This window comes from Ovis canadensis, chromosome 13 (assembly GCF_042477335.2).
Source record: "Ovis canadensis isolate MfBH-ARS-UI-01 breed Bighorn chromosome 13, ARS-UI_OviCan_v2, whole genome shotgun sequence".
Taxonomy (NCBI): domain Eukaryota; kingdom Metazoa; phylum Chordata; class Mammalia; order Artiodactyla; family Bovidae; genus Ovis; species Ovis canadensis.
The window spans coordinates 17,535,879-17,561,966 of record NC_091257.1 but is presented as its reverse complement, the minus strand read 5'-3'; the positions used below and the strand labels follow the sequence as shown (position 1 = coordinate 17,561,966).

The 26,088-nt window shown below is 41.1% G+C and overlaps 1 protein-coding gene across 6 annotated transcripts in view; it reads right to left on the bottom strand.

Moving 5' to 3' along the window:
- PLCB4 (phospholipase C beta 4) overlaps positions 1-26,088 on the bottom strand; it is a 477,139-nt gene that overhangs the window by 87,338 nt on the left and 363,713 nt on the right. For 4 of the 6 annotated variants that reach the window (XM_069546386.1, XM_069546388.1, XM_069546385.1 and 1 more), the window contains 10 exons: positions 24,618-24,828; positions 23,319-23,412; positions 22,218-22,297; positions 21,616-21,700; positions 18,259-18,349; positions 16,368-16,463; positions 5,978-6,078; positions 4,216-4,251; positions 809-950; positions 117-201 (listed from right to left, as the gene is read on the bottom strand). In XM_069546386.1, the coding sequence (XP_069402487.1) occupies positions 117-201; positions 809-950; positions 4,216-4,251; positions 5,978-6,078; positions 16,368-16,463; positions 18,259-18,349; positions 21,616-21,700; positions 22,218-22,297; positions 23,319-23,412; positions 24,618-24,828 (1,021 nt within the window). The remainder of the gene's footprint in view (positions 1-116; positions 202-808; positions 951-4,215; positions 4,252-5,977; positions 6,079-16,367; positions 16,464-18,258; positions 18,350-21,615; positions 21,701-22,217; positions 22,298-23,318; positions 23,413-24,617; positions 24,829-26,088) is intronic. The other 2 variants (XM_069546390.1, XM_069546389.1) reach the window with 1 other exon arrangement.

Genomic DNA, 26,088 nt, shown 5'->3' with positions numbered 1-26,088 from the left:
ACATTATTTTATTAGCTCTGAAACCACAATATTATATTAGGCATCTTTCTGTTTTAGAGATTCCTGCCAAACTCAAAGTTCACCAACCATTTATTCCACTTAATACATAAGGATACTTCACAAATTCTATGGCGTGTGTCTTCAAGTAGCCTAGACCGACTGACTCATTAAAAGAAGACATGTTGTAATGAATATTGCGTTCTGTAAAGAAAAGCAAAGAACTTAGAAACTCTGCCATCAGACTCACAGAAAGACACGCGATAAATATAATTACACCTTGAATCATGAGGCTTTGGAGGCAGATGCTCCATCATGATATCAGTAGCTTCTACTTTCCTTAATGTTCTGGCGATGGAGATGGCTGACTTAAGAAAAGTGTGATGAACTCAATTTGGAGTCAATTATATGTATACCAACTGACATTCACAGCCACCCCTGGAATATGTATTTTCAGTGAGGACTATGTCTTCTCCAGTCCAGAAGTAATTATGAGAAGTTTTAAAATATCACTTGCTATGTTTTTAAGAGACCAGGTTTTGACTCAAATGGGTCTTATCAAGTGTATCTAATCCAAGAGGCTATGCCTTGGAGTGCTACCAAATCCAGTCTCTCAGAGCCACCTTGTGGACGATGCTGGAAACGACAGCACAAGGCCCCGAAGAGCCAAGGACGTGTGTGGTGTGTGCAAGGAAAAAAGGTGAGATGGAACAGTCCACATGCCCGGGAAGGGAGTGGCACCAAGTCAGATCGCAGCACAGTGAAAGGAAAGCAGACAAAAAAGGCAATAGCATTTAACCTTTGGTGTTACCTTCAGCCACATGGAAACCTTGAAACTTTACAGGCTGTGCGTAGTTGATCATTGTGGACAAATATGGATGGATATTAGTGGTAGCACCCACATATTTATAAGACGCCATCCACGCCTGCTCATCTTCTACGGTAACCAGGCCCTACGAGCACAGCAAAGGGAATACACACGTCAGTGACTTCAGCCGGACTCTCAGACTTACGCCGCAATCTGCCTTGCCTGAGTGTGCTCACTTGCTCACCATGCCTGACTCTGTGGTCCCATGGACTGCAGCTCGCCGGGCTCCTCTGTTCATGGTATTCTCCAAGCAAGAAAACTGGAGTGGGTTACCACGTCCTCCTCCAGGGGATTTTCCTGACCCAGGGATCTAATCCGAGTCTCCTGGGTTTCCTGCCTGGCAGGGATTCTTTACTACTGAGCCACCTGGGAAGCCCCTACAAGCTTCCTTACTAGGGACAATCTGCACACAGGTCCAAGATGAAAGATTTTTCTCTTCCTCAATTATGTTAAATAAAACATAATTTTAAAAAAGAGCTTTTAATTTATTTAAAGATTTTTTTGATGTGGGCCATTTTTAAAGTCTTTAATGAAGTTGTTACAGTATTGCCTCTGTTTTGTGTTTTGGTGTTTTGGCCATGAGGCATGTGGCATCTTAGCTCCCTGGCCAGGGATCGAACCCACACTCCATACTTAGGAAGTGTGGAGTCTTAACCACTGGACCGCCAGGGAAGTCCCAATAAAGGATAATTTTAAAAGTTAACGTCAGGACTTCCCTGGTGGTCCAATGACCCCATGCTCCTAACACAAGGATCATGGGTTCCATCCTGGTCAGGGAACTAAGAATCCACATGCCTTGAGGAGTGGTCAAAAAAAAAAGTTAATGTCTATTGTGGCTCCAAATACAAATAAAGATAATAGTAAAATATGAAGCTTACCTTATTTTGGAGACATTTTTTTAGATTTTTAAAGGACTTTATTCCAGAAACTAAATTGAAGTTCAGAGTAATGCTATGGAATATAGGTATTATAATTCATAATTTCACAAGTTATGAAATTAAAAACAGAGATCCTTCAATTTTAGTGTACAGGTGAAAGTGAAAGTGAAGTTGCTCAGTCATGCCCGACTCTTTGTGACCCCATGGATAGCAGCCTGCACCAAGCTCCTCCGCCCATGGGATTTTCAAGGCAAGAGTACTGGAGTGGGTTGCCATTTCCTTCTCCAGGGAATCTTTCCAACCCAGGGATCGAGCCCAGGTCTCTCACACTGTAGACAGAGGCTTTACCATCTGAGTGCACAGGTAAGCTTGTTAAATCAGATTCCAGGGCCCCACTCTCAGAGTTTCTGAAAAAGGGAGTCTGCTGTGAAACCTGAGAAATGGCATTTCTAACTAGCTCCTAAGTAGCTGATCTGGGGACCATACCTGCTTAACACTTTTGGAAACCAAGACACGTACATAAATAGTTTGTGGTATTTAAAAAAAAGCTTATTCTTAAACTAATGTGATAATCCACTACACAGGACCTATTAAAATTGCATTATTTTGCACACAGGCAAAGAGAAACAAATTATTTTAGTTTGTTTCCTTGTAAATCAGGACAAAAGCAACACGACAACAACAAAAATAACACCTTCAGAAGTGATCAATATTTAATTGAGATCAATATCCAGGATAAATAAACTATTGACTCATATCAGTTAATTCATTTGTTTAAAAAATGGCCAGGCCATTTTGTTTACCTGATAACATTTTAGATCATCAAACTGATCTCACCAATAAAAGCCAACAAATAACCAAATAATGTAACTTGTTGAGATTTTTAGAAATCATGTTTTCAAATGTCCCCAGTTAAAATTTGAGAGTTCATTCCTAGACTAGGAGCACATAATCATGAATACATTGAATCTGAAAATAAAAATGACCTATAATCCAGGAAATTCATATGATAGCAAAACGGAAAGGTCTTTGTTCTGTTAGTGAATTTCACATTGTATCCATTCTAGGAGTTTTATTTGACATTACTTAATGTCCATCTAGTCAAGGCTGTGGTTTTTCCAGTGGTCATGTATGGATATGAGAGTTGGACTGTGAAGAAAGCTGAGTGTCGAAGAATTGATGCTTTTGAACTGTGGTGTTGGAGAAGACTCTTGAGAGTCCTTTGGACTGCCAAGGAGATCCAACCAGTCCATCCTAAAGGAGGTCAGTTCTGGGTATTCATTGGAAGGACTGATGCTGTAGATGAAACTCCAGTACTTTGGCCACCTCATGCGAAGAGCTGACTTGTTGGAAAAGACCCTGATGCTGGGAGGGATTGAGGGCAGGAGGAGAAGGGGACGACAGAGGATGAGATGGCTGGATGGCATCACAACTCGATGGACATGAGTTTGAGTGAACTCCGGGAGTTGGTGACAGACAGGGAGGCCTGGCGTGCTGTGATTCATGGGGTCGCAAAGAGTCGGATATGACTGAGTGACTGAACTGAACTGAATTTGACTTTATCATAAGGGAAGTAAAGTAATATTTTTAATTGTTATATCCTCTTCACAGCTCATGACATCAAAGTGGTCCTTTTAATAGAAGTACATGGTGTGTTGCAGTTGTGAAACTGTTGGCAGCCATAGGCAGAAATTTACTTTATGATTTGATTCCCACATCAGGGCTTCAGAAAATACTATCTTCTTGTCTATGGGGTCCTATCTTATTTGAAGGAAAACCCGATATTCTTACTGTCTAAAGTTTGGAATAATTCTGGTTAAGTCTGATCCCAGTCTTCTCCTAAGATATTTGTGAAATTCTCTTCCACTATAATTTCTTAAGATACTGGGGTCAACAAAGATAAGCTGATCTTCGATCATTGATGTTTGTTAGCTAAGCAGCTGTGACCAAGTTATTTTCATCTTTAAGGCCTCAGCCTTCTCATGCGGTTAGTGGGTCAGACTGTAATCCTTGCTACACATGATGACTGACAGTAACAAGGCTGTCATCCAGGGAATCAGCCCAGTACCCAGCTTATGGTACTGGCATTACTAATTATCAATAAACATACAGTAGAAGAATTATACATGCCTTTGTCCATCGTCTACTAATGAAATCTCAAATGCTAACTAAGAATACACCTAAATGCCCAAACACTTATTTTTAGAAAAATCATCTTATTTGTCTGCCCTAGGTTTTGTGATTCTATCAGGATATAATCATTCCATCACATGGTTAATTTTTTCTTTTGAAGACTCTTGTAAGTAGATGCACTGGGCATGTAAATATTATCCCTATAAACACGCTATATTTCATGGGCAGTGGGTGGGAGTAGACAGAATAAACAGCAGTTAGTAACACCTGTTTAATATTGAATGACCACATTAGTTTCTAATAATGAAAACAAAATGCACAATGGAATTGTTTTGTTACCTTTTTGCTGTTTTCATGTTCAAGGTCATCTGAAGCCTAAATTAGAGAAAGAAAATAATTTACTTCTCTAAAGGGAGAAACTCCAAGTTTAGTAGCCCCACACCTGTGGATATTTAAATGTTAGTTATCTGTACACCTGCTATTCTATTTATCTGTTACGATAGGACATTACTGGTGACATAAAGCCACAGATACAGTGAGAATTGAAAGGATGTCATGGTGTAACTCTCTTCCACACCAGAAAAGCTCATCAAAATGCCTATCTCCGTTTTGGCTGATAGTCTTCACCTATTTCAGTGCTTCCTTAAGGTAATTTAGTTAGTGATCTAGTGATGGGGCTTGGGAAATAATTGATGTGACCACCTCCTCTGGTCAAGGATCACTCTTTAGCAAGTCAACACTCATGTCTGGGTGCAGATAAAGGCAGAATAATGAGTTTAGTAGGCATCTAATAATCTGAAAGTAGCTGCAATGCTCTATGTCAGAAAAGGTAAATGTAATGGTAGTATTCTCTTGGCTTTGCTCAGCAGATAAATTTGGTCTCATTTTCTTAGCACCTACTGTATACACCTACCTGCATCTTCATCCATTGTCTTCAATAATGAAGTACTACTGCTCCCATCAAAGACCATGTCAAAGGATTCAGTCATCACCCTGGATTTATTTATCCTAAAATTAACTGCCTCTGGACTCCTGGGTTCCCTTTAACCACTGGTTCCCCTTGACATCAAAACTGCTCAGAAGTATTGCTTCTCCTCATTCCGATGTGTCTGCTCAAGGGGTCCCTACCTGCCCCGAAACGCCTCTTTTCAAGGTCACCATGACTCCCAGGCTAGCGATCCAGTGGGCTCTCTTGCACCTTCTTACTCTATCAGTCACTAGTATCAAAAACCAACCACTTTGCCAGGCCCCAGTGCGGGGTGGGAATGAGACGCTCAAAGGGTATGAACTTCCGGTTATAAGATGAGTAAGTCCCGGGGATGTCACGGACAGCATGGTGACGAGAGTTAACAATCTTATATTCCATGCCAGGTGATGAGAGTGGTGAATCTGCCTGCCAATACAGGAGCCATAAGAGACACAGGTTCGATCCCTGGGTCAGGAAGATCCCCTGAAGGAGGAAATGGCAATCCACTCTGTATTCTTGCCTGGAGAATCCATCAACAGGAGCCTGGTGGACTCCAGTCCATTGGGGTAGAGAAGAGTCGGATAGGACAAAGTGGCTTAGCACGCACACATACTAGAAAGGTGCTAAGACAGCAGACCATAAATGTTTCCATAACATACACACACACACACACACACACACACACACACACACACACACGCGCACACACACACACGCATGAAGGTGATTAATATACCGGTGCTTATTCTATGTTAGGAGGGAGATGAGACCTCCAATGGGTAGCATTGATTTTCTAATGAGGGTTTGCTGGGATGATTGGGGTCATTAACTCGATGATCTGAACAGCACCACCTCTGCTGCTGGGGTGCTGCTGCTGTCTTCCTGCTCACATGCCATAAGGAAATAAATAACATTTGAAGGACATGGGCCAAAGAGGTAGGGGTCGACACTAGGCATGACCGAAGAGTCATTGTACTGTGCATGCCTCAAGGTCAGATATTGTCTGGCCACCCCACCGAGATGGGGAATTACAGGCTCCCTTATTCTCCTGTGGCGCTCACATTTCTGAAATGTCATAGCTACCAGCTGCCATCTCTCGGAAGTCATGAAAGCAAATACCACCAAGACTCTGACCTTCTTGACACTATTGGCAATAGCTTCCTTGTGACCCAAGTCATCTGCAGAAAGTTCATTTCCATATTTGTATTCAGGGTGAGCTTCCTCCTCTTGCTCAGCTGTGGGAAAGACAAAAGGAAAATTCATGAAGCTAACTTAACACCAAAGGGTCAGGCCTCCTCTGTAACTTTGGGTAGAACAGAAGCACTTTTAGATGAGAAGGAAGCTAAATGAAAACAGGAAAGTTTTTAAAAGTAATTTTTTTCTAATTAAACGCTCACTAAACTCTCATCTGATCAAGGTCAAGGAGGACATCCTGTTATTTCTCCTGCACCGAGCATTATGTTTTTTACTGAATATAGTTGGTTTAAAATATTGTGTTAGTTTCCGGTGTACAGCAAAGTCACTCAGTCATATATATGCACTGATTATTTCCCATTACAGGTCATTACAGATCTAAAATGCTGTTCTTGTGTTTCGCAGTAAGTCATCGTTAGCATGGTTTTTTACATGCTTGACCCTTTTATAAGCTTTTCTTATGTGAATGATTACTTCTATCCTAGTATATATACAATAACCCTAAAAATTAAAGGATAGTTTGATCTCCTATGACACCCAGAGAAAACAAGATATAAGAGAAGGAAAATACATCTGATAATTCTGAAAAAGAGTCAAAAATGTCTACTTGAATTTTATGGGCATAATGACTTGTGGCTGGGAGTGGTGTGATACAGAAAAGAAAGAACTTGGAAGGACTTACTGCTTCTGTAAATCATTTGCCAAATCTGGCTTAGGTTTAAAAGACTCTGAAGTCCTTCCTGGGGTTCATGGTGGGGAGGGGGCAGGAAGTGGGTGCTATATCAGGCTGGTACCCCAGGAGCCTGGACTGAGCTAAGTAGAGAGGCAGAAATGCCATTATTCAATCCATCAGTTCAGGAAATTACAAGAACTCTGGTATCCACCTAAGGCTGTCAGTGGAAAAAGGATTGCCTGTTGGAAAATTAGCCACCTACTGGTTGGTATGAGATCTGTATTCCCATGACACCCATCCTGCAGGGGCTCCCAGACATTTGCCTAAAAACTAGCCAGGAATAGGAGACAGCCACAGGCCATAAAATAAAGTCAACACAAATCCACACTGTCACTACACTGAGCATGAGGGACCTTTACTACAAAAACAAAACCAAAAAAAACACTGAAAATATTTCTGAGAGAGGTGAACAGGGCCATAAGAATTAGATGTATTTTTTTTTTTAATAGTACGTTTAAAAGGTGGAAAGGAGAATGCAAGAACAGGAGTAGATGAAAAACTCTCACTGATTCTAAGGTGCGCATCCCCCCACGCTGGAATATATCTAATGTGACAAAGTATCCTTTAACCGATGGCATTTTATAATGCACTAGAAGCAGTTTTCTTTCTTTTGGAACAGTAGTGCCTTTCAATCGGCAGTGTCTTAAGTTCAGAAGTTTGGATGACTTTACGCAACGTGCCATTCCAGGGAGGGGATGAAGGCAAGGGAAAGCAGTGAGACACCTTCCTCTTCTGGAACTGATATTCTGGCGATGGGCTATTCTGGAGGCAGATGATTTTTTCTTAAAGTAGGTCATCTTGGCTTTAGGCAGGAAAAAAGGATCTGAGAAACTGAAAGAGGTCTCAAAATAATCTAGGCTAGTGTATTCACTTATATCTAAAATAAACAGATTCACAGATATGATTTGATGTGTCTGAAGTCACAGAGTCAGAATATGAACCTAGATTCTCAGGCTTCTTAGACTAAAGCTTTTAATGTATCACTGGATTTCTGTGACCAACAGTCTGGGACCAAGATTTTGAAACCTCTGACCATCACTATTGAATTTCAATTTTATATCTAGTTTAACCTGCCCAGCCAGATATAAACTACTTGAATTTCAAGGGGGGTATATTCCATAGAAGTGGTTGAGACTTAATAACTACTTTAAAAGGGTTGTACAACTAAAGGCTAGCATCTCTTGATGGTGTAACACCAACAGCCACACACAATGTTGGTATTCCCCACTTCTCATCCGGTGACATCTTTAGGGTTTTTTCTATGTATAATACAAAGGATTTATATTAATTCTGTATCCTGCAACTCTACTCAATTTATTGATCAGCTTTAGTAATTTTCTGGTGATATCTTTAGGGTTTCCTATGTATAAACCTGCTCATCTGAATCTATGTCCAGCCTAATAACTGGACACACATATTCACGGACTGAGAGCCTTTTTTATTTTCCAAAGCCTTCAGGCAGGTCTGCCCTCTTGAACGGTGCTTGGTTTCCTCTTGAAGTATTTAAATTAGAGAATCCTCATTCATGTGTAGTAGGATCGTACTGTGATAGAGGGTAATTACGGCCAACTGGTTGACCAGAACTAAACTCAAGTACGACTGAGGGGACATAAGACTCATATGTAATGGGGATAGTAGACATCTCTCCCATTAGAGAGAAACTCAGGTACGTATGAATCAATGCATTTCTGTCAGAACAACTAAAACTTTACCACAAACTTTTCTGGAATAACATGGGAGTTACTAGAGGCAAATTTATTTTGCTTCTAGGAATGATGAGCATCTGCATAAAAGTTGGGAAAGCAGCCTTAAGGATGATAAGTGGATCATACTGGCCCCTCATTTTAGATGAATGTGCATGTTCAAGAAACTTCACATCTCTGACTCATCATTGATATTGTTTCTCCTTTTTTAAAGACAAACAATGATTTTGCAGATTTCTGTTCTTTATATTTCTATACATTAGAAGGACAATGTTGTGGGGTACAAAAGGACTTGACCCTGGAGTCAAAGCAATTTGAGATTGAGTCTTAGTGTCATTGCCAACCAGCTGTGGCACCACATGTAACATATGTTATTTATCTAAGCTTCAGTTTCTTCATCTGAAAAATGAATGTAATAACTGTTTCATTAGGCTGCATAAAGATTAGAGGAGGCATTGATGTAAAGCACTCGATCACAGTTGGTACAACAATTGTAGCTGTTGTTATCATTAATATTATTATTTTTCTTAATGTGTTTCATTATTCTATAGCTTTACTGGATTATTATCTAATAACACCTTACATGTTTTTGATTATCATCTATGAAAGTTAACTTAAAGTTAAGGGACAGTTTTTATATAATATTCAGACTTTCAATGTTTAAAAGTACTTTATTGATGTTTTAAATATTTTTATTGGTGTATAACTGATTCACAATGTTGTGTTAGTTTCAAGCATACAGTGAAGAGATTCAGTTATACACATATATTTATCCAATCTTTTTCAGTTTCTTTTCTCGTATAGGTTATTACAGAATACTCAGTGGGTGCCTGTTAGTTATCTATTTTATGTGTAGTTGTGTGTTAACAAACAGATTCAAGGGATTAGATCTGGTAGACAGAGTACCTGAAGAACTATGGATGGAGGTTCGTGACATCGTGCAGGAGGCAGTGATCAAGACCATCCCCAAGAAAAAAGAAATGCAAAAAGGCAAAATGGTTGTCTAAGAAGGCCCTACAAATAGCTGAGAAAAGAAGAGAAGTGAAAAGCAAAGGAGAAAAGAAAGATATACCCATTTGAATGCAGAGTTCCAAAGAAGGAGAGATAAGAAAGCCTTCTTCAGAGATCATTGCAAGAAATAGAGGAAAACAATAGAATGTGAAAGACTAGTTTTGTGCTGGCAAGATGGTGGGGTAGAAGGATGTGGGAACTCATCTTCTGTGAGAACTCCAAAATAACAACTCCCTGCTGAACAACCATCAACAGGAGAATGCTGGATCCGACCCAGCAAAGATACCCCACGTCCAAGGGCAAAGGAGAAGCCCCAGTTGCTGGGACCTAACAAACGCCATGATAGGCTTCAGGGACTAAGGTAGGACTCACGGGAAAAGCTGAGTCATTGCCCAGTGAGGTCATCCCCGCGGATGCCAGGACTTGTCTAATCAGCATACTCCCCGTAACCTGGTTTGAGTTTATCAGGACGTAAAAGACATCTCCCTGCAGCCTATAGCCAATTAGTAAATACCAGGAAACCCCTGCAGCCAACAAAGATTAGCCAATTAGTAAATACTAGGAAACTCCTGCAGCCAATCAGCCCTTGCCAACTCTCTGTTCTAAAACCTATAAGTACTACTGTAAATCTGGGCTCGGGGCTCCTTGCTCCACTCCACTGCGTTGGATGTGGTGGGAGCCCTAGCTCGAGCTAGAAATAAAACCCCTTCATGCTTTTGCATTGCTGTGGACGTCTTATTCTCTCAGTTTTGGGGACTCGGACTCTGGGCATAACACCAGTAAGATGGTAGGAGGGGTGAAACAGCATTTAGAAACAAACCCCATACCTGCCAGAGATGCTCAGAGGGTTCAAACAAAACCTTGTGTGCACCAGGACCCAGACACCCCACAGAGACTGACCAGACCTGTGTTTGAGTCTCCTGGTAGGAGTCAGCAGTGGCCTGCCGCAGGGGCCCTGGGTGCAGCTACCTGGTCACACAGCCTGTGGCATAAGCCCTCTTTGGGGAGGTCACCATTAACCCCACCATAAAGCAGCAGAGCAGACAGCCCACAAACTGCAAAACAATTATACCAAAGAAATCCTTGCACTGTTAAGAAAGTTCTAGGACCCACAACAGATTTCCCAACCTGGGGATCTGGCAAAGGGACTGAGAACTTCCAGATAATTTGACTTTGGAGGTCAGTGGGATTTGATTATAGAACTTACACAGGACTGCAGAAACAGACCTTTGGAGGGCACAAACAAAACCTTGTGGGCACCAGGACCTAGGAGAAAGGAGCAGTAGCTCCACGAGAGACTGACCCAGACTTGCCTGTGAGTGTCCAGGAGTCTCCAGTGGAGGCAGTGGGTTGGCAGTGACCTGCTGCAGGGTCGGGGGCACTGTGTATGGCCGTGCATGCATGGGACCTTTTGAAGGAGGCCGCCATTATCTTCATTACCTCCACCATAGTTTGGTCTCAGGTCAAAAAATAAGGAGGGAACAGAGCCCCGCCCATTAACAGAAAACTGGATTAAAGATTTACTGAGCATGGCCCCGCCCATCAGAACAAGACCCAGTTTCCCCCACAGTCAGTTTCTCCCATCAGGAAAATTCCATAAACTTCTTATCCTTATCCTTCAGAGGGCAGATAGATTGAAAACCACAACCACAGAAAACTAATCAAACTGATCACATGGACCACAGCCTTGTCTAACTCAATGAAACTATGAGCCATGCCCTGTAGGGCCACCCAAGATGGATGAGTCAGGGTGGAGAGTTCTGACAAAACATGATCCTCTGGAGAAAGGAATGGCAAACCACTTCAGTATTCTTGCCTCGAGAACCCCAAGAACATTATGAAAAGGCAAAAAGATAGGACACTGAAAGATGAACTCCCCAGGTCGGTAGGTGCCCAAAATGGAGCTAAGTGGAGAAATAGCTCCAGAAAGAATGAAGAGACGAAGCCAAAGAGCAAACACCGCATAGCTGTTGGTGTGACTGGTGATGGAAGGAAAGTCCAATGCTGTTAAGAGCAATATTGCATAGGAACCTGGAATCTTTGGTTCATGGATCAAGGCAAATGGGGAGTGGTGAAACAGGAGATGTCAAGAGTGAATGACATTCATTTACAAATCAGTGAACTAAAATGGACTGGAATGGGCGAATTTAATTCAGATGACCATTATGTCTATTGCCGTGGGCAAGAATCCCTTACAAGAAATGGAGTAGCTCTCATAGTCAACAAAAGAGTCCAAAATGCCAGTACTTGGACGCAGTCTCAAAAATGACAGAGTGATCTCTGTTTGTTTCCAAGTCAAGCCATTCAATACCACAGAAATCCAAGCCTATGCCCCGATCACTAATGCTGAAGAAGTTGAAGCTGAATGGTTCTATGAAGACCTACAAGACATTCTAGAACTAACACCCAAAAAAGATGTCCTTTTCATTATAGGGGACTAGAATATAAAAGTATGAAGTCAAGAGATACCTAGAGTAACAGGCAAATTTGGCCTTGCAGTACAGAAAGAAGCAGGGCAAAGGCTAACAGAGTTTTGCCAAGAGAATGTGCTGGTCGTAGCAAACACCCTCTTCCAACAACACAAGAGAAGACTGAACCAAGGACATTATCAGACGGTCAACACTGAAATCAGATTGATTATATTCTTTGCAGCCAAAGATGGAGAAGCTGTGTACAGTCAGCAAAAACAATACCAAGAGCTGACTGTGGCTCAGATCATGAACTCCCTATTGACAAATTCAGACTTAAATTGAAGAAAGTAGGGAAAACCACTAGACCATTCAGGTATGACCTAAATCAAATCCCTTAGATTACAGTAGAAGTGACAAAAAGATGAAAGGGATTAGATCTGATAGAGTGCTTGAAGAACTATGGACAGAGGTTTGTGACATTGTATAGGAGGCAGTGATCAAAATCATTCCCAAGAAAAGGAAATGCAAAAAGGCAAAATGCTTGTCTGAGCAGGCCTTAAAAATACCTGAGAAAAGAAGAGAAGCTAAAGGCAAAGGAAAAAAGGAAAGATATTCTCGTTTGAATGCAGAGTTCCAAAGAATAGCAAGGAGAGATAAGAAAGCCTTCCTCAGTGATCAATGCAAAGAAATAGAGGAAAACAATAGAATGGGAGAGACTAGAGATCTCTTCAAGAAAATCAGAGATACCAAGGGAACATTTCAAGCAAAGATGGGCACAATAAAGGACAGAAATGGTATGGACCTAACAGAAGCAGAAGCAGAAGCACCTCTATTAAGAAGAGGTGGCAAGAATACACAGAAGAGCTATACAAAAAAGATCTTCATGACCCAGATAACCATGATGGTGTGATCACTCACCTAGAGCCAGACATAATAGAATGCGAAGTCAAGTGGGCTTTAGAAAGCATCACTATGAACAAAGCTAGTGGAGGTGATGGAATTCCAGTTGAGCTATTTCAGATCCTAAAAGATGATGCTGTGAAAATGTTGCACTCAGTACGCCAGCAAATTTGGAAAACATAGCAGTGGCCACAGGACTGAAAATGTCAGTTTTCACTCCAATCCCAAAGAAAGGCGATGCCAAAGAATGTTTAAACTACTGCATGATTGCACTCATCTCACACACTAGCAAAGTAATGCTCAAAATTCTCCAAGCCAGGCTTCAACTTCCCTCAGTAGGTAAAGAATGTGCCTGCTATGCAGAAGACCCATGTTTGATTTGTGGGTCAGGGAAGTCCCCTGGAGAAGGACATGGAGACCAACTCTAGTATTCTTGCCTACAGAATCCCAAGGACAGAGGAGACTGGCAGGCTACTGTCCATGGGGTTGCAAGAGTTGGACACGACTTAGCAAATAAACTACCACCATCATCAGGCTTCAATAGTACATGAACCATGAACTTCAAGATGTTCAAGCTGGATTTAGAAAAGGCAGGGGAACCAGAGATCAAATTGCCAATATCATTGGCTCATAGGAAAAGCAAGAGAGTTCCAGAAAAACTGGTTTCTTTGAGTACGCCAAATTCTTTGACTGTGTAGATCACAACAAACTGGAAAATTCTTAAAGAGATGGGAATACCAGACCACCTTACCTGCCTCCTGAGAAAACTTTATGCAGGTAAAGAAGCAACAGTTAGAACTGGACATGGAACAACAGACTGGTTTCAGACTACTGGTTTCCAAATTGGGAAAGGAGTATATCAAGGCTGTACATGGTCACCCTGCTTATTTAACTTATATGCAGAGTACATCATGCAAAATGCCAGGGTAGATGAAACACAAGTTGGAATCAAGATTGCTGGGAGAATTATCAACAGCCTCGGATACGCAGATGACATCACCCTTGTGACAGAAAGTGAAGAGAAGCTAAAGAGCCGCTCGAAAGTGAAAGAGGAGAGTGGAAAAGACGGCTTAAAACTAAACTTTCAGAAAACTAAGATCATGCCATCCAGTGCCTTCATTCCATGGCAAATAGATGGAGAAACAGTGGAAACAGTGACAGACTTTATTTCTGGGGGCTCCAAAATCACTGCAGATGCTGACTGTAGCCATGAAATTAAAAGACGCTTGTTCCTTAGAAGAAACGTTATGATCAACCTAGACAGCATATTAAAAAGCAGAGACATTACTTTGCCGACAAAGATCCATCTAGTCAAACTATGGTTTCTCCAGTAGTCAATATGGATGTGAGAGTTGGACTACAAAGAAAGCTGAGCACTGAAGAATTGATGCTCTTGAGGTGTGGTGTTGCAGAAGACTCTTTAGAGTCCCTTGGACTGCAAGGAGATCCAACCAGTCCATCCTAAAGGAAATCCGTCCTGAATATTCATTGGAAGGACTGATGCTGAAGTGGAAACTCCTACTTTGGCCACCTGATGTGAAGAACTGAGTCATTGGAAAAGACCCTGATGCTGGGAAAGATTAAAGGCGGGAGGAGAAGGGACGACAGAGGATGAGGTGGTTGGATGGCATGACTGACTCAATGGACATGAGTTTGAGCAAGCTCCAGGAGTTGGTGATGGACAGGGAAGCTTGGCAGGCTGTAGTCCATGGGATCGCAAAGAGTCAGACACAACTGAGTTGTGTGTTTATGTTGATCCTAATCTCCTAATTTATCCCTTCCCCTGACATTTCCCCTTTGGTAACCATAAGTTTGATTTCAAGATCTGTGTTTTGATTGTTTTGTAAATAAGTTCATTTGTATCATTTTTTATTGATCTGTTTAAATATATTCCTTTTAAGATTTTATTTTTAAATCTTGTTGAGGTTTACGATTTGCAAAAAGTGTGAAATAAAATAATAGGCAATGTGGCAGACTGCATTTTCCAAAGACAGCTGCAATAATATCAGTTTCCCTCTGACTCTTCCGCAATGTGATCTAGTTACTCACCTACCCACCAGAATGTGGGTGGGCCTGAACTAAGACTGAGCTAATGAATAAAACACAGGGGAAACAATGATATGCCATTCCCAAGCATAGCTTTTAAACTGTTTAGATGCTTCTGTTTTCTGCCCTTTGGAACACTAGCTCTCAGGACATTTCATCAAGGAGGTTAGCCACCATGCTACGAGAAGACCATGCCACAGAGAAAGGCCACATGGGGTGTCTGTGTCAACAGAGCCAACCGAGCTGTCACAGCCAGCCAGTGTCAACCACCAGCTCCGAGTGAGCCATCAGGCACTGCCTCAGGGGACCTTCAGACGACTCTTGATGTTGTCTGCCGGCAACCACGTGAGAAACCAAAGGGAAAGCCCCCAGCCTGAGCCCAGGTGACCCACCAGGAGAGACAGCAGTCAAGTGTTTTGGGGTGGTTTGCTGCAGAGCAATAGATGACCATAACGGGCATTGATTAAATACCGTCAGCTAACTCCAGCCTCCCTGCTGTTTGTATAAAACATAGGAAAGTAAGTCACGTTCCCATGGTTTGGACATGCAACATAAATCACTTATAAAGTGTCTTCCATAGTCAGGAATCTGTTTTAGGGGCCGTGAGTATGATTAGTTGGTTCTCACAGCTTTTAGGTTTTTATCTATAATGTCACACTTTCTTAAAATCTACTCTTCTATTTCAGATGCTTATATAAAAAATAGAGTTTCTACAAGCATTTCTAAATTATTTAGCCCAAAAGCACTACTTAAACTCAAGGCTCTAACTAACAGACACACAGTGCATACAACAAGCTATTCTGTTAATAAATTTTCATATCATGTGTTAACCAATCCTCATGCTACATAACAGATAATTTTTAACAACATTCACAGTCTTTCAAATGACGTATTTAAAACCAAAGGTTATGGTTGTGGCTATATGGCCAAAGTAAAATAGAAGGTAATAGCAAATACTGAAATATTTTGAGCAAAGCTGCCTTTGCAAAAATTATTCTCTCTACTAGAATATAGCTAATTGTAGTGAGATGGTTATTTGAAGGAATTTGAACTTGAAAGTTTGATTCTGGCTTTGAGTTTCTAATTCACTATATGTGCACACAAACAAAGCATTTACTGAGGGTCCCTACCCATGTTCCTTCCCTTTTAACTTGCCTGAACGGCTGTCATGAGTAACAACACTGATGTTCATGTTTTGCTGATAGGAAGGGACTACAAAAATTTTCTTTTTATTCTAAGCCCTGTCTTTGATAGCAAGTGCTTCAAGGATTCTCTGTGAGTTTCTGCTGAACAGCTGAAGGCACACCAGAAAATGAGATGACTAAGCTACTAAAATCTAGTGTGTAGGGAAATTCTAAGCCATACTATTTGGAAAAGTACTCCTAAATACCAGAAGATTAAGGATGGTGCAGGTACCTACAAGAAATTAAAATGTCACATGATATAAAAGGGTCCATGAGACCCATACTTATTTTAAAAAAGTATGTTTGTGAAGTGTAAATTTTAAAAAAAAAAGAACAACTCACCACTTTCTATTTCCTCTTCATTGTCATCCTCTAGGATGTTCACTGGGGCAGCGGATTCTCCTGCTTCCATCACGCTTTTCAAAGCTTCAAGCTGTTCTGTTAGTAAAATAAACAAGGAGATGGAGACAAGGGTTAGGTCACTTGTAAAACCAGCTTAAAGATGGACATAAAGAAGGATGAAAAGGGAAGAGAATCCTATTGTCCAGGCTCCCAAGGCTCGGCCGTGGCCACAGTCTTTCCAGTCCTGGTGGCCTTGACTCCTGAAGGCATGTGAAACTATGCCATGGTTGGAACATAGTTGGAACATAGGGCAAATGCCCCATGTCCTGGTCACCAGGCTGCAAAGTCACAGCTCAGTCCCTCAGAAGGATCTGAGGCTTGATACAAAACCCAGAATTTGTAGCATATGGCATAGACCATGGTTCATGGCAATTACGGTTAAGTGACATAAGAGAAACTGGACAACTTCAGGAAAAAAAGATTTGCAATTGACACAATCCAGTTATTATCCTAATGTATAAAAAACCCTCAGAAGTCAATGAGACAGACACATTGGGGAAATATAGGAGGGCAGATCATAAATAATAAAAAGAAACTAGTCATCAAAGATATACAATTAAAAAATTAAAGTATTATTTTTCTTTTATTAGTTGTGAACACATATAAAAGATGCCCAATAGCCAGCATTAAAAATATTGCTGGGAAACAGGTGTTCTTCATATATTATAGTGGACGTATAAACTGACACAACTTTTCCGAAAGACAGCACAATAAGATACATCATGTAAAAAATGTACACATGCTTTGGCCAATCAACTCTAACTGTACCAAGTGATTACAAGGAGAAGGCTGCATGAATGTATAAAATTAACATCCAAGCATATTCTCCATTGTTTTTATAGCAATGAAAATCTATCAACTAGGGACTGGTTAAATTACACTATATTCCACATAATAAATGCTATATAGTATTTCATATACTAGAATTTTTAAAAAGTTTTCTACATTAGAATTAAAATTAGTATACAGATTTATATCTTACTGGATAAAAGAATACTTAATTGGTTGAATTAAAACTGACCAACAGTTAGTATATTTAATATGATCCCAACTTTGTTAAAAATGTGTGCATATGCCAAAAAGTACATTTGTATATATGTGTCTATAGTACATGTATATATGTGTAAAATATATAATTTAGTAGTTTTTAAATTTTATATTTTTCTTTCTTGTTTTCATTTTCCTAAGGCATTATTTACATTGCAATAAAAATGAAGTGGAGTTAATATAATTTCAAAATTTTAGTTTAGAATATCCAGGGAAAAGCCACAATGCAACCATACCAATTTTTGATGTTATTCCTTCACTGAACTAAGAGATTTGTTGGAAGAACACACTTGCAAAGAAAATGTTTTCAGAAAACAGAGGGGGCAATGTCTATAGATAAGATCACCTCTGTCTGCCTGTCTGTCTCATTCACATCCACATTCTCATATTACCTACAACCCTGTTTATGTATGCATCACAGGGGAAACTGCAAAGGGTAACTTTTAAAGAGGACTTTAAAGCGTATGAATTGATAAAGTGCCAGCTCCTTTATCTCGATAAATTCTAAAATGCTTGTTTTTGCTTTTTCCTCATCTTTCTTGAGGATTCCTCCACATGCTGACCTATAAATACAGGAGTAGGTTTTCCCACTGCAAGAATGGGTTGATGTAGAAACTAAACTCGAGTGGAAATGCGGCGACCTTGTTCGGAACAATACACAGACCATTGGACCCTCCTCCTCCCCAGTCAGTGGTTTTAATGTGCGTTTCATTGCAGACTGCTGAACTGCCTAAAGATGCAACGTGTGGATGCCTTCTGTCATTGATGAGTGTATTTGACTTACTTTTCTCAACCTCAGGTTTCAGTCGTTTGTTTTTGATGAGTATTTTTCTTTTGAGGTCATTCGGGGATGGCAAGGGTCTGCCTGGTTCCAGCTAGAGAAAAACAGAAAAGGCTGATTGATGACAGTTTCACGTCTTCATTCTCTGTTCCAGACCAAGATGAGCAGAAGGCCTGTGAGTTACACAACCATCATCCAGTAGATGGCAGTCAGCACAGCTTTACACTTTCACTGTTCACCCCAAACTAGCCCATGCTTTGCCTTAAGCTAAAGCTGCAAACTCGGCACCAGAAAGGACTCTCAAGGTTTGCAGAGCTTCTCTGCTCTCCCCAGGGAGTGGGCTCCAACCTGCAGTGGTCTCAGGGAACGGGATCCAGCTCGACCCCAGGCCGTGACCCTCTTTAAGTATCTGGTAAGTACAAGGGGTCATGGGGCTGGCTGGTGTTGCTAAGTGTAGTGTTGGGCTGTACCACAAGTTGGTTTGCTCAGTAGAGTGATCTACCCTCAAAGATCAGGACTGTGGCTTTGTGGGTTCAATAAGAGAACCAAGAAGGTCCTAATGATTGAAAAATGACATCTACTGTGGTTTCATTTGCTTGGATTGATATCTTCAAAGGAGATGTTCCTTTATTTGATGACCTCTGATCACAAGCTGGAATCAAGATTGCTGGGGAAAATATCAATAACCTTATGGCGGAAAGCAAAGAGGAACTAAAGAGCCTCTTGATGAAGCTGAAAGAAGAGAGTGAAAAAGCTGGCCTAAAACTTAACTTTCAAATAACTAAGATCATGGCATCCATACCCATCACTTCATGGCAAATAGACAGGGAAAAAGTGGAAATGGTGGTAGTTTTTATTTTCTTGGGCTCCAAAGTCACTGCAGATGCCGACTGAAGCCATGAAATTAAAAGACACTTACTCCTTGGAAGGAAAGCTATGACAAACCTAGACAGCATATTGGAAAGCAAAGACATCACTTTGCTGACAAAGGTCCGCAGAGTCAAAGCTATGGCTTTTCCAGTCATGTATGGATGTGAGAGTTGGACCAAAAAAAAAGTTGACTAAGGAAGAATTAATACTTTCAAATTGTGGGGCTGGAGAACTCTTGAGAGTCCCTTGGACTGAAAGGAAATCAAACCAGTCCATCCTAAAGGAAATCAACCCTGAATATTTACTGGAAGGACTGATGCTGAAGCTGAAGCTCCAACACTTTGGCCAGGTGATACAAAGAGCTGACTCACTGGGAAAGACCCTAATGTTGGGAAAGACTGAGGGAATGAGGAAAAGGGGGCAACAGAGCATGAAATGCTTGGATGGCGTCATTGATTCCAATGGACATGAGCAAATTCCGGGAGAAAGTGAAGGACAGAGGAGCCTGGTGTGCTGCTGCCCATGGGGTCACAGAGAGTCAAACATGACTTAGCAACTAAGCAACAAAAACTGATCCACGGAACTGTGCCTCACCCATCCCCATCCGCTCTCCATCCCCCTACCACTCTTCTATAGAACTACTTCCACATGTCCACTCATTTTCCAAACTAATTTTTATACTATTTATACGTGCAAGGCACTGTGCCATCCAGCGTCCACTCTGTCTCTAATGAAACCCTTGGCTGAAATTCTGCTTCCTTTCGGAAGCCTGCTGTAACCGCTTCACTCCCAGTGATCCCTCTCACACTTGGACATTGGCAATAAATATTCAACACATAATAGTCCATCTTCTTTTTCAGTTATGGTTTTACATTTGAATCCTGCGGTCTGCTCCCAGGACTGAAAGTTCTGAAGTTCAGATCTTAGTCTCGTTTATATTACAGACTTCCCATAACCTTTCATGTATGTGCACATCACTTCACAAAAAATGCAGAAACCTTTCTGTAAAAGCAAGCACTTTAGTCTAACAAAGGAAATAAAATACACAAAGGACCAAGGTAAAAACTAAAATAAATTGGGCTGTTTCTTAGTTTAGGTTCCCTTAGAATCAGTCTGAGAAAAAGATGAAAGCACCAGTCATTTATTTGGGAGGCAGCTCCAGGGAATCCCAACAGAGGAGGAGAAGGGTGAGAACAAGAAGCCAGTCAGCCCATCAGGGGAGCGTTATCAAGCCCTGTGTGTGTGAGCGGGATCCCCCTGTGGAACCCGGGGGGCAGTGGGGACCAGGTGCTCAGTCGAACCTCCTGAGGAGTGTGAAGCACAGGGTAGAGGTGGTGATTCTCTGGCGCTCTGGCTTGACGATCCCATGTGGGCAGAGCTCCAGGGACCAGAGCAGCCCCTGAGCCAGCAGCGGCAGGGGCGACAGGTGGACGTCAGGCCGCTAAGCAGGGAAATGGGAAGCGCCGCAGGCTGTGGACAGGGCGCCGGCAGCCATAGCTTCGGCAGGTGGTAAATATCCTTCTGTAGTTTTTTCAGTTCCCACAGATGCACTTCTATAAAACTCACTGTTAAACCACCTGATGTGTTCCCAGGGAGCACAGATGTCAGTCATGGTGATGTTCGATTGCTGCCTATTGTTACCGTGTTTGGGTCAATAGTGGGAAAAACACTTCATTACTGTTGAGTGTTTCGTACTTTCACTCCAGGCGTTTCTTGCTACTCCCAACATCTTGTGACAGTGACCCTTAACCACCTGGGTGGTGTGGATCTTTGTAAAAATCTGATGAACTCTCTCAAATGACTGTATACAGAAAACAAGTTGCATGTGATTAGAATGAGCTCACAGACCCTGCAAAACCTATCTATGAGGCACAGGATACAAGTTCTTTGCCTGATGAAGGAATTAGCAGGTTTAACAAACGAAGCTCGAAAATGGGCATATAATACTGCCCAAGAGTTTGATTTGGACTTGGGAGCTTGAACTTCAGGCTCCTGTGACTTGATCCAGGGAACTTTCCATAGCAACAGGCTCCCATGAATGCTGACCCCTGGGTGCACACTTGATTTACCTGGAGAGCATTTAAAAAACACCATGCATAATCTGCTGACTTGAATCAATTTCAGAATCTCTGAATGGGGCTATGGCAGAGGTACGGTTCATGGTTCCTCAGGTGATTCTAACCTGTCACTGAATTTGAGAATGATCACCAACTCTAGACCCAGGCCACTGTGCACTTTATGAAAATTTAAGACAGAGGTTTCAGAAACCGTAAAGATCCCATAATCTTCTCAATTAAACTGACCCAGATGTTTACATTATATCTCTCTCTACACACCTTTCTGAAGCACTGTGGAAGCTTTCCATACCAGCGAATTTAAATAAATATGAAGCTCTTTAACATCAGTCCTCCAGAACTACTTGACCCTTCAGAAATGAATTTCAAAACAAATTCATTCATGTTAGAAATATGGTTTGCTAAAAATACATACTGGATGTGATTCAAGTGCTTGTTTCAACAGGAGATCTCCAAATAGATCTTCACAATATTTGGACATCTTGTACTGTTGATATTTGCTGGAGGGAAAGAACCGACATTTGTAAATTCAAACATCCATTAACTGTCCAGGATAAGAACAAGAAACATCTATTCCTAGCGATTAAAAACTCCCACTCAGCAAAATGATTGTCCCTTTGATGCTAATGAGCTAATTGGTGTAGGTTAAAAAGTAGATTCCACTGCTGAACTGAGAGCTGATAAGCAGAAAAAAAGTGTCTTTCAAGTCCATCACATCTGACTACAAATATACTGTGAAATCTTCCAACTCCATGGAAATTTGAGCAAGGTATCCTGCCCTCTGTCCTTTGGTTTAGAGGAAGCATTTCTAAAACATATTAAGAGGACTTTTTTTTTCCTCTTTTGGAGGTGTTGGGAAATAGTGGTTTGAGTTCCTTCTTTTTTTCCCCATAAGACTATAGGTAGTTACCACTTCACAAAAGAAAGTGTTCAGTTATTCAAAAAGATGCAGGGCAGGGATGGGAAATGGGGATTAGCAAACAACACGGAGAGGCAGGGTAGGAGGAATCACTATACCTGCAGTGATTTTCAAAGGAGAGAATCACAGGGTATTCCGACGTGACAAAGGCAGTTTCCTTGATGGCTTGAATAACATCCTTTAAAGATAAGGAGTGTTGATGAGAAAGGAGAGAAAAAAATTAAAGCACCTGAAATCAATTGGAGACCAATAATTTGAGCTTTTCAGAAAGTCACTTCTGGCAATTCAAACCTGAAGAACCCATTCACCACTCCACACTGAGGCCCCTGTGGTTAGATGTAGGCACCGTTCATAGTTAACTACACTTTTTTCAAAGTTATTGTTTACTTCTCCAAAATTAGGGTACTGCTGCTGCTAAGTCGCTTCAGTCGTGTCCGACTCTGTGCGACCCCAGAGATGGCAGCCCACTAGGCTCCCCCCTCCCTGCGATTCTCCAGGCAAGAACACTGGAGTGGGTTGCCATTTCCTTCTCCAACGCATGAAAGTGAAAAGTGAAAGTGAAGTTGCTCAGTGGTGTCCAACTCTGTGTAACCCCATGGATTGTAGCCCACCAAGCTCCTCCATCCATGGGATTTTCCAGGCAAGAGTACTGGAGTGGGGTGCCATTGCCTTCTCCGTGGAATACTACTCAGCCATAAAAAAGAGTGAAATCACACCACTTATAGCAAAATGGATGGACCTAGAGATTATCATACTAACTGAAGAGTCTGAAAGAGAAAGACAAATACCCAATGATGCTACTTATATACAGGATCTAAAATATGATGCAAATGAACTTATTTATAAAACAGAAACAGACTCACAGACACAGAAAACAAACCTACGGCTACCACAGGAGAAAAGGGGTGGGGGAAGGATGAATGGAAGCTTAGCAGGTATGAACTACTACACATAAACTAAACAGCAAGGTCCTACTGTATGGCACCGGGAACTATACTCAGGATCTTGTAACAAACTAACATAGAAAAGAATATGAATGGAAAAGAACACACACACACACACACACACACACACACACACACACACACCTGAGTCACTGTGCTGTACACCAGAAACTAAAACAGCACGGTAATCAACTATACTCCAATAAAAAAGAAAACAAGCACCAAAGCCAAAGTCAAGCAAACAAACACACTCACCTTGAAAAGGATATCTGTGCACATCGCTTTTCCATGAGTTATTATCGGTTCTTGGTCCTCACCTTTTCCATCCCAACAGTCAAGTTCAACACATCTAGGAATACAGTGATTTTACAGTATTGAACCTTTACAATAAAACAGTGTGTATACAAATGAAAAGAGATCAAAATAAGTTACTTTCTATAGAAGTAGAAAATTGAATGAGTGAAGTAATGTGATTATTTTCTGGAGGATACAGCTTAAAATAGCATCAGATTGGTGTCATCAAAAAGGGACTATTTAGATTGAGAGGCAAGAGATAGGGCAAGCAGTGTGGTTCTGGATGAAACCTTAGCTGTGACAAAGCTGTGATAAAGCATGATTTAGGAACAACCAGGAAAATTTAGATATGGATCATGTTTCAGAGGATGTTAAAGAATACTGTAAACATTTCATCATTGGGATGATGCTACTTTAGCCATAAATGAAAATATTCTAATTGTTTCAGTCACTCATATTCAAGTAGTCTGAGACAGATGTAGTGATGCACTTAAAGTCTTTTAAAGTATTTCTATATGTACGAAAATAGTGAGTTAAAAAATTATGCATTGGTCATTGACAATACAGAAAAATATCACAATATAACTACATTTCTTAATTTTCACTTTCAGCATTTTCACCATATTTTAAACCTCAAATATTTTTCAATTTCTATAAAATAAAAACCATTTGAAATAATATTTATTGTCAGAGAATAAAATTTTAGAATATTTAACATTAAGGAAAGCTATACTTGGGCTTCCCTGGTGGATCAGTGGTAAAGAATCTGTTGCAATGCAGGAGACGGGGGTTCGATCCCTGGGTCGGGAAGATCCCCTGGAGAAGGAAATGGCGACCCACTCTAGTATCTCTGCCTGGGAAACCCCACGGTCAGAGGAGCTTGGTGTGGCCACAGCCCATGGGGTGGCAAGAGTAGGACACGACTTAGTGACTAAACAGCAACAACACAGCTATACTTGAAGTGCCGAGGCCCCAAAGAAAACTCTGCATGACTTCTTAAAGTAAGCTGGTTTTTCTTTTTTTTTGTAATTTGGGGGGAATATTTTAAATTTACAGTAGAAAAAATCTTTTGACCCATAGGAGGAGTCTAGATCAGAACAGATATCGTTCTCCCTTCCTCAAGGTTAAATGACCATCATAATCCATTTAAGGGAAAGATAAATGTCCTTTTCACTCTGAATGCTACTTCTAATTTTCCAGAGAAGAGTAAATTCAATTAAAGGGCATCAAATACAAAGAACAATGTCTTGAGTTACTAACCTGCAACCAGCCAGGAGGACCTGTCTGTACATTTCTACTGAAGATTTCCCACCAAACTGTCTGCCAGTGAGATAGGTGTTGTGGGAAGAGCTGATGAAGTAGTGAGCCAGAGGGTGGTCCATTTCTTGGTACAGCTCTAGACGATCTAGGAAGACGGGGGCATTTTCATCTGACATCAGGTATCTGCAAAACCCATCACTTGATATGAGGCCTGGGGAGGGGGGAAAGAGTATCATAGCAGATTTACGGTTTTGAAGATACGCAGGTTTTATTTATGACATCTGCAACAGCTTAAACAGGAGTAAATACTACTTCACAGTGTCTTTCCCAAGAAACTTCACCTTTCAGAACTTGAACAAAGTACCCAAGTTGCACAAGTAACATAATGCCTTCCACAAATAGGTGGCACCTGCTTTCACATCCATGATGGCAAAACATTCAGTTTTCTAAGTTTAGACGTGCAGCACCAGAACCCAAAGTAGAGGACGGAGCAGCGGCCTCTCTGCATTCAAATAATTCCATTTCCCTATTTCATCTAAAAAAAAATGGGGTGTAGGACTTGTGAGATGAGTACTCCATGGTCATTGAAATGTGACCCCTAGAGACAGCGTTCATCGCAGTCATATCTGTGTGACAAGGGGCAGGGCCAGTGCGTTAAATGCAGGAGAGACATCAATATTTCTGCATCTTCTCTTACCCAGTCAACCACCAATAGCCTCAAGTTTCTTGCTTTTACTTAAGCATTTGAAAGTTACAAGGTGATTTCAAGTGTACAGAAGAGTACAGATGATATAGCTATGGACCTACACCTCAGCCTTGTCTGATTTTATCTTTTCCTTTATCTACTTAACATTTCTTTAAAAGAATACATAATTACAGGTGCCCGTGAAGCACCCTGCACGCCCCACCTCAAGTCCATCCAATTCCATCTTTTTATTCATATTTACATTCCCCAAATGGTTTGTAACTTTACTTATATACAAGCACTTATCCAAACACTAGATATTTTTGACTGTTTATAAGTTTATATAAAATATCCTTATAGTATCTTATGATTTATCTAGTTGATACCAGTGGCTCTTGGTCATTTACTTTTCACTGAGTGATGTACAGTAGTGGTAGGCAGTGGCTAGAGTATAAGGTCCATGTGTGAATAAGTCCACGGTCCATCATTCTGTCGATGGATATTTAGGTCATTTCTGTTTATAAGTAAAAGTACTGCAACAAAAGTCTGTGTGTCTATCTCCTTGGGCATATACATTGACACTTTTCCAGGCACTGTGATAGACGCGGGACAGAAGAAACAGACAAGGCCTGCTTTCATGAAACTCATATATTGTGGGTGAGAGAACAAATAAATTAGCAAATAAATATGATGTTATGAAAGTGCTGGCAGGAAACAGAAAGCAGGAAATGAAAGTGATAAAGAATGACCAGGATGCTGTGTTCGATGTGCGGCCCGCAAGAGCCC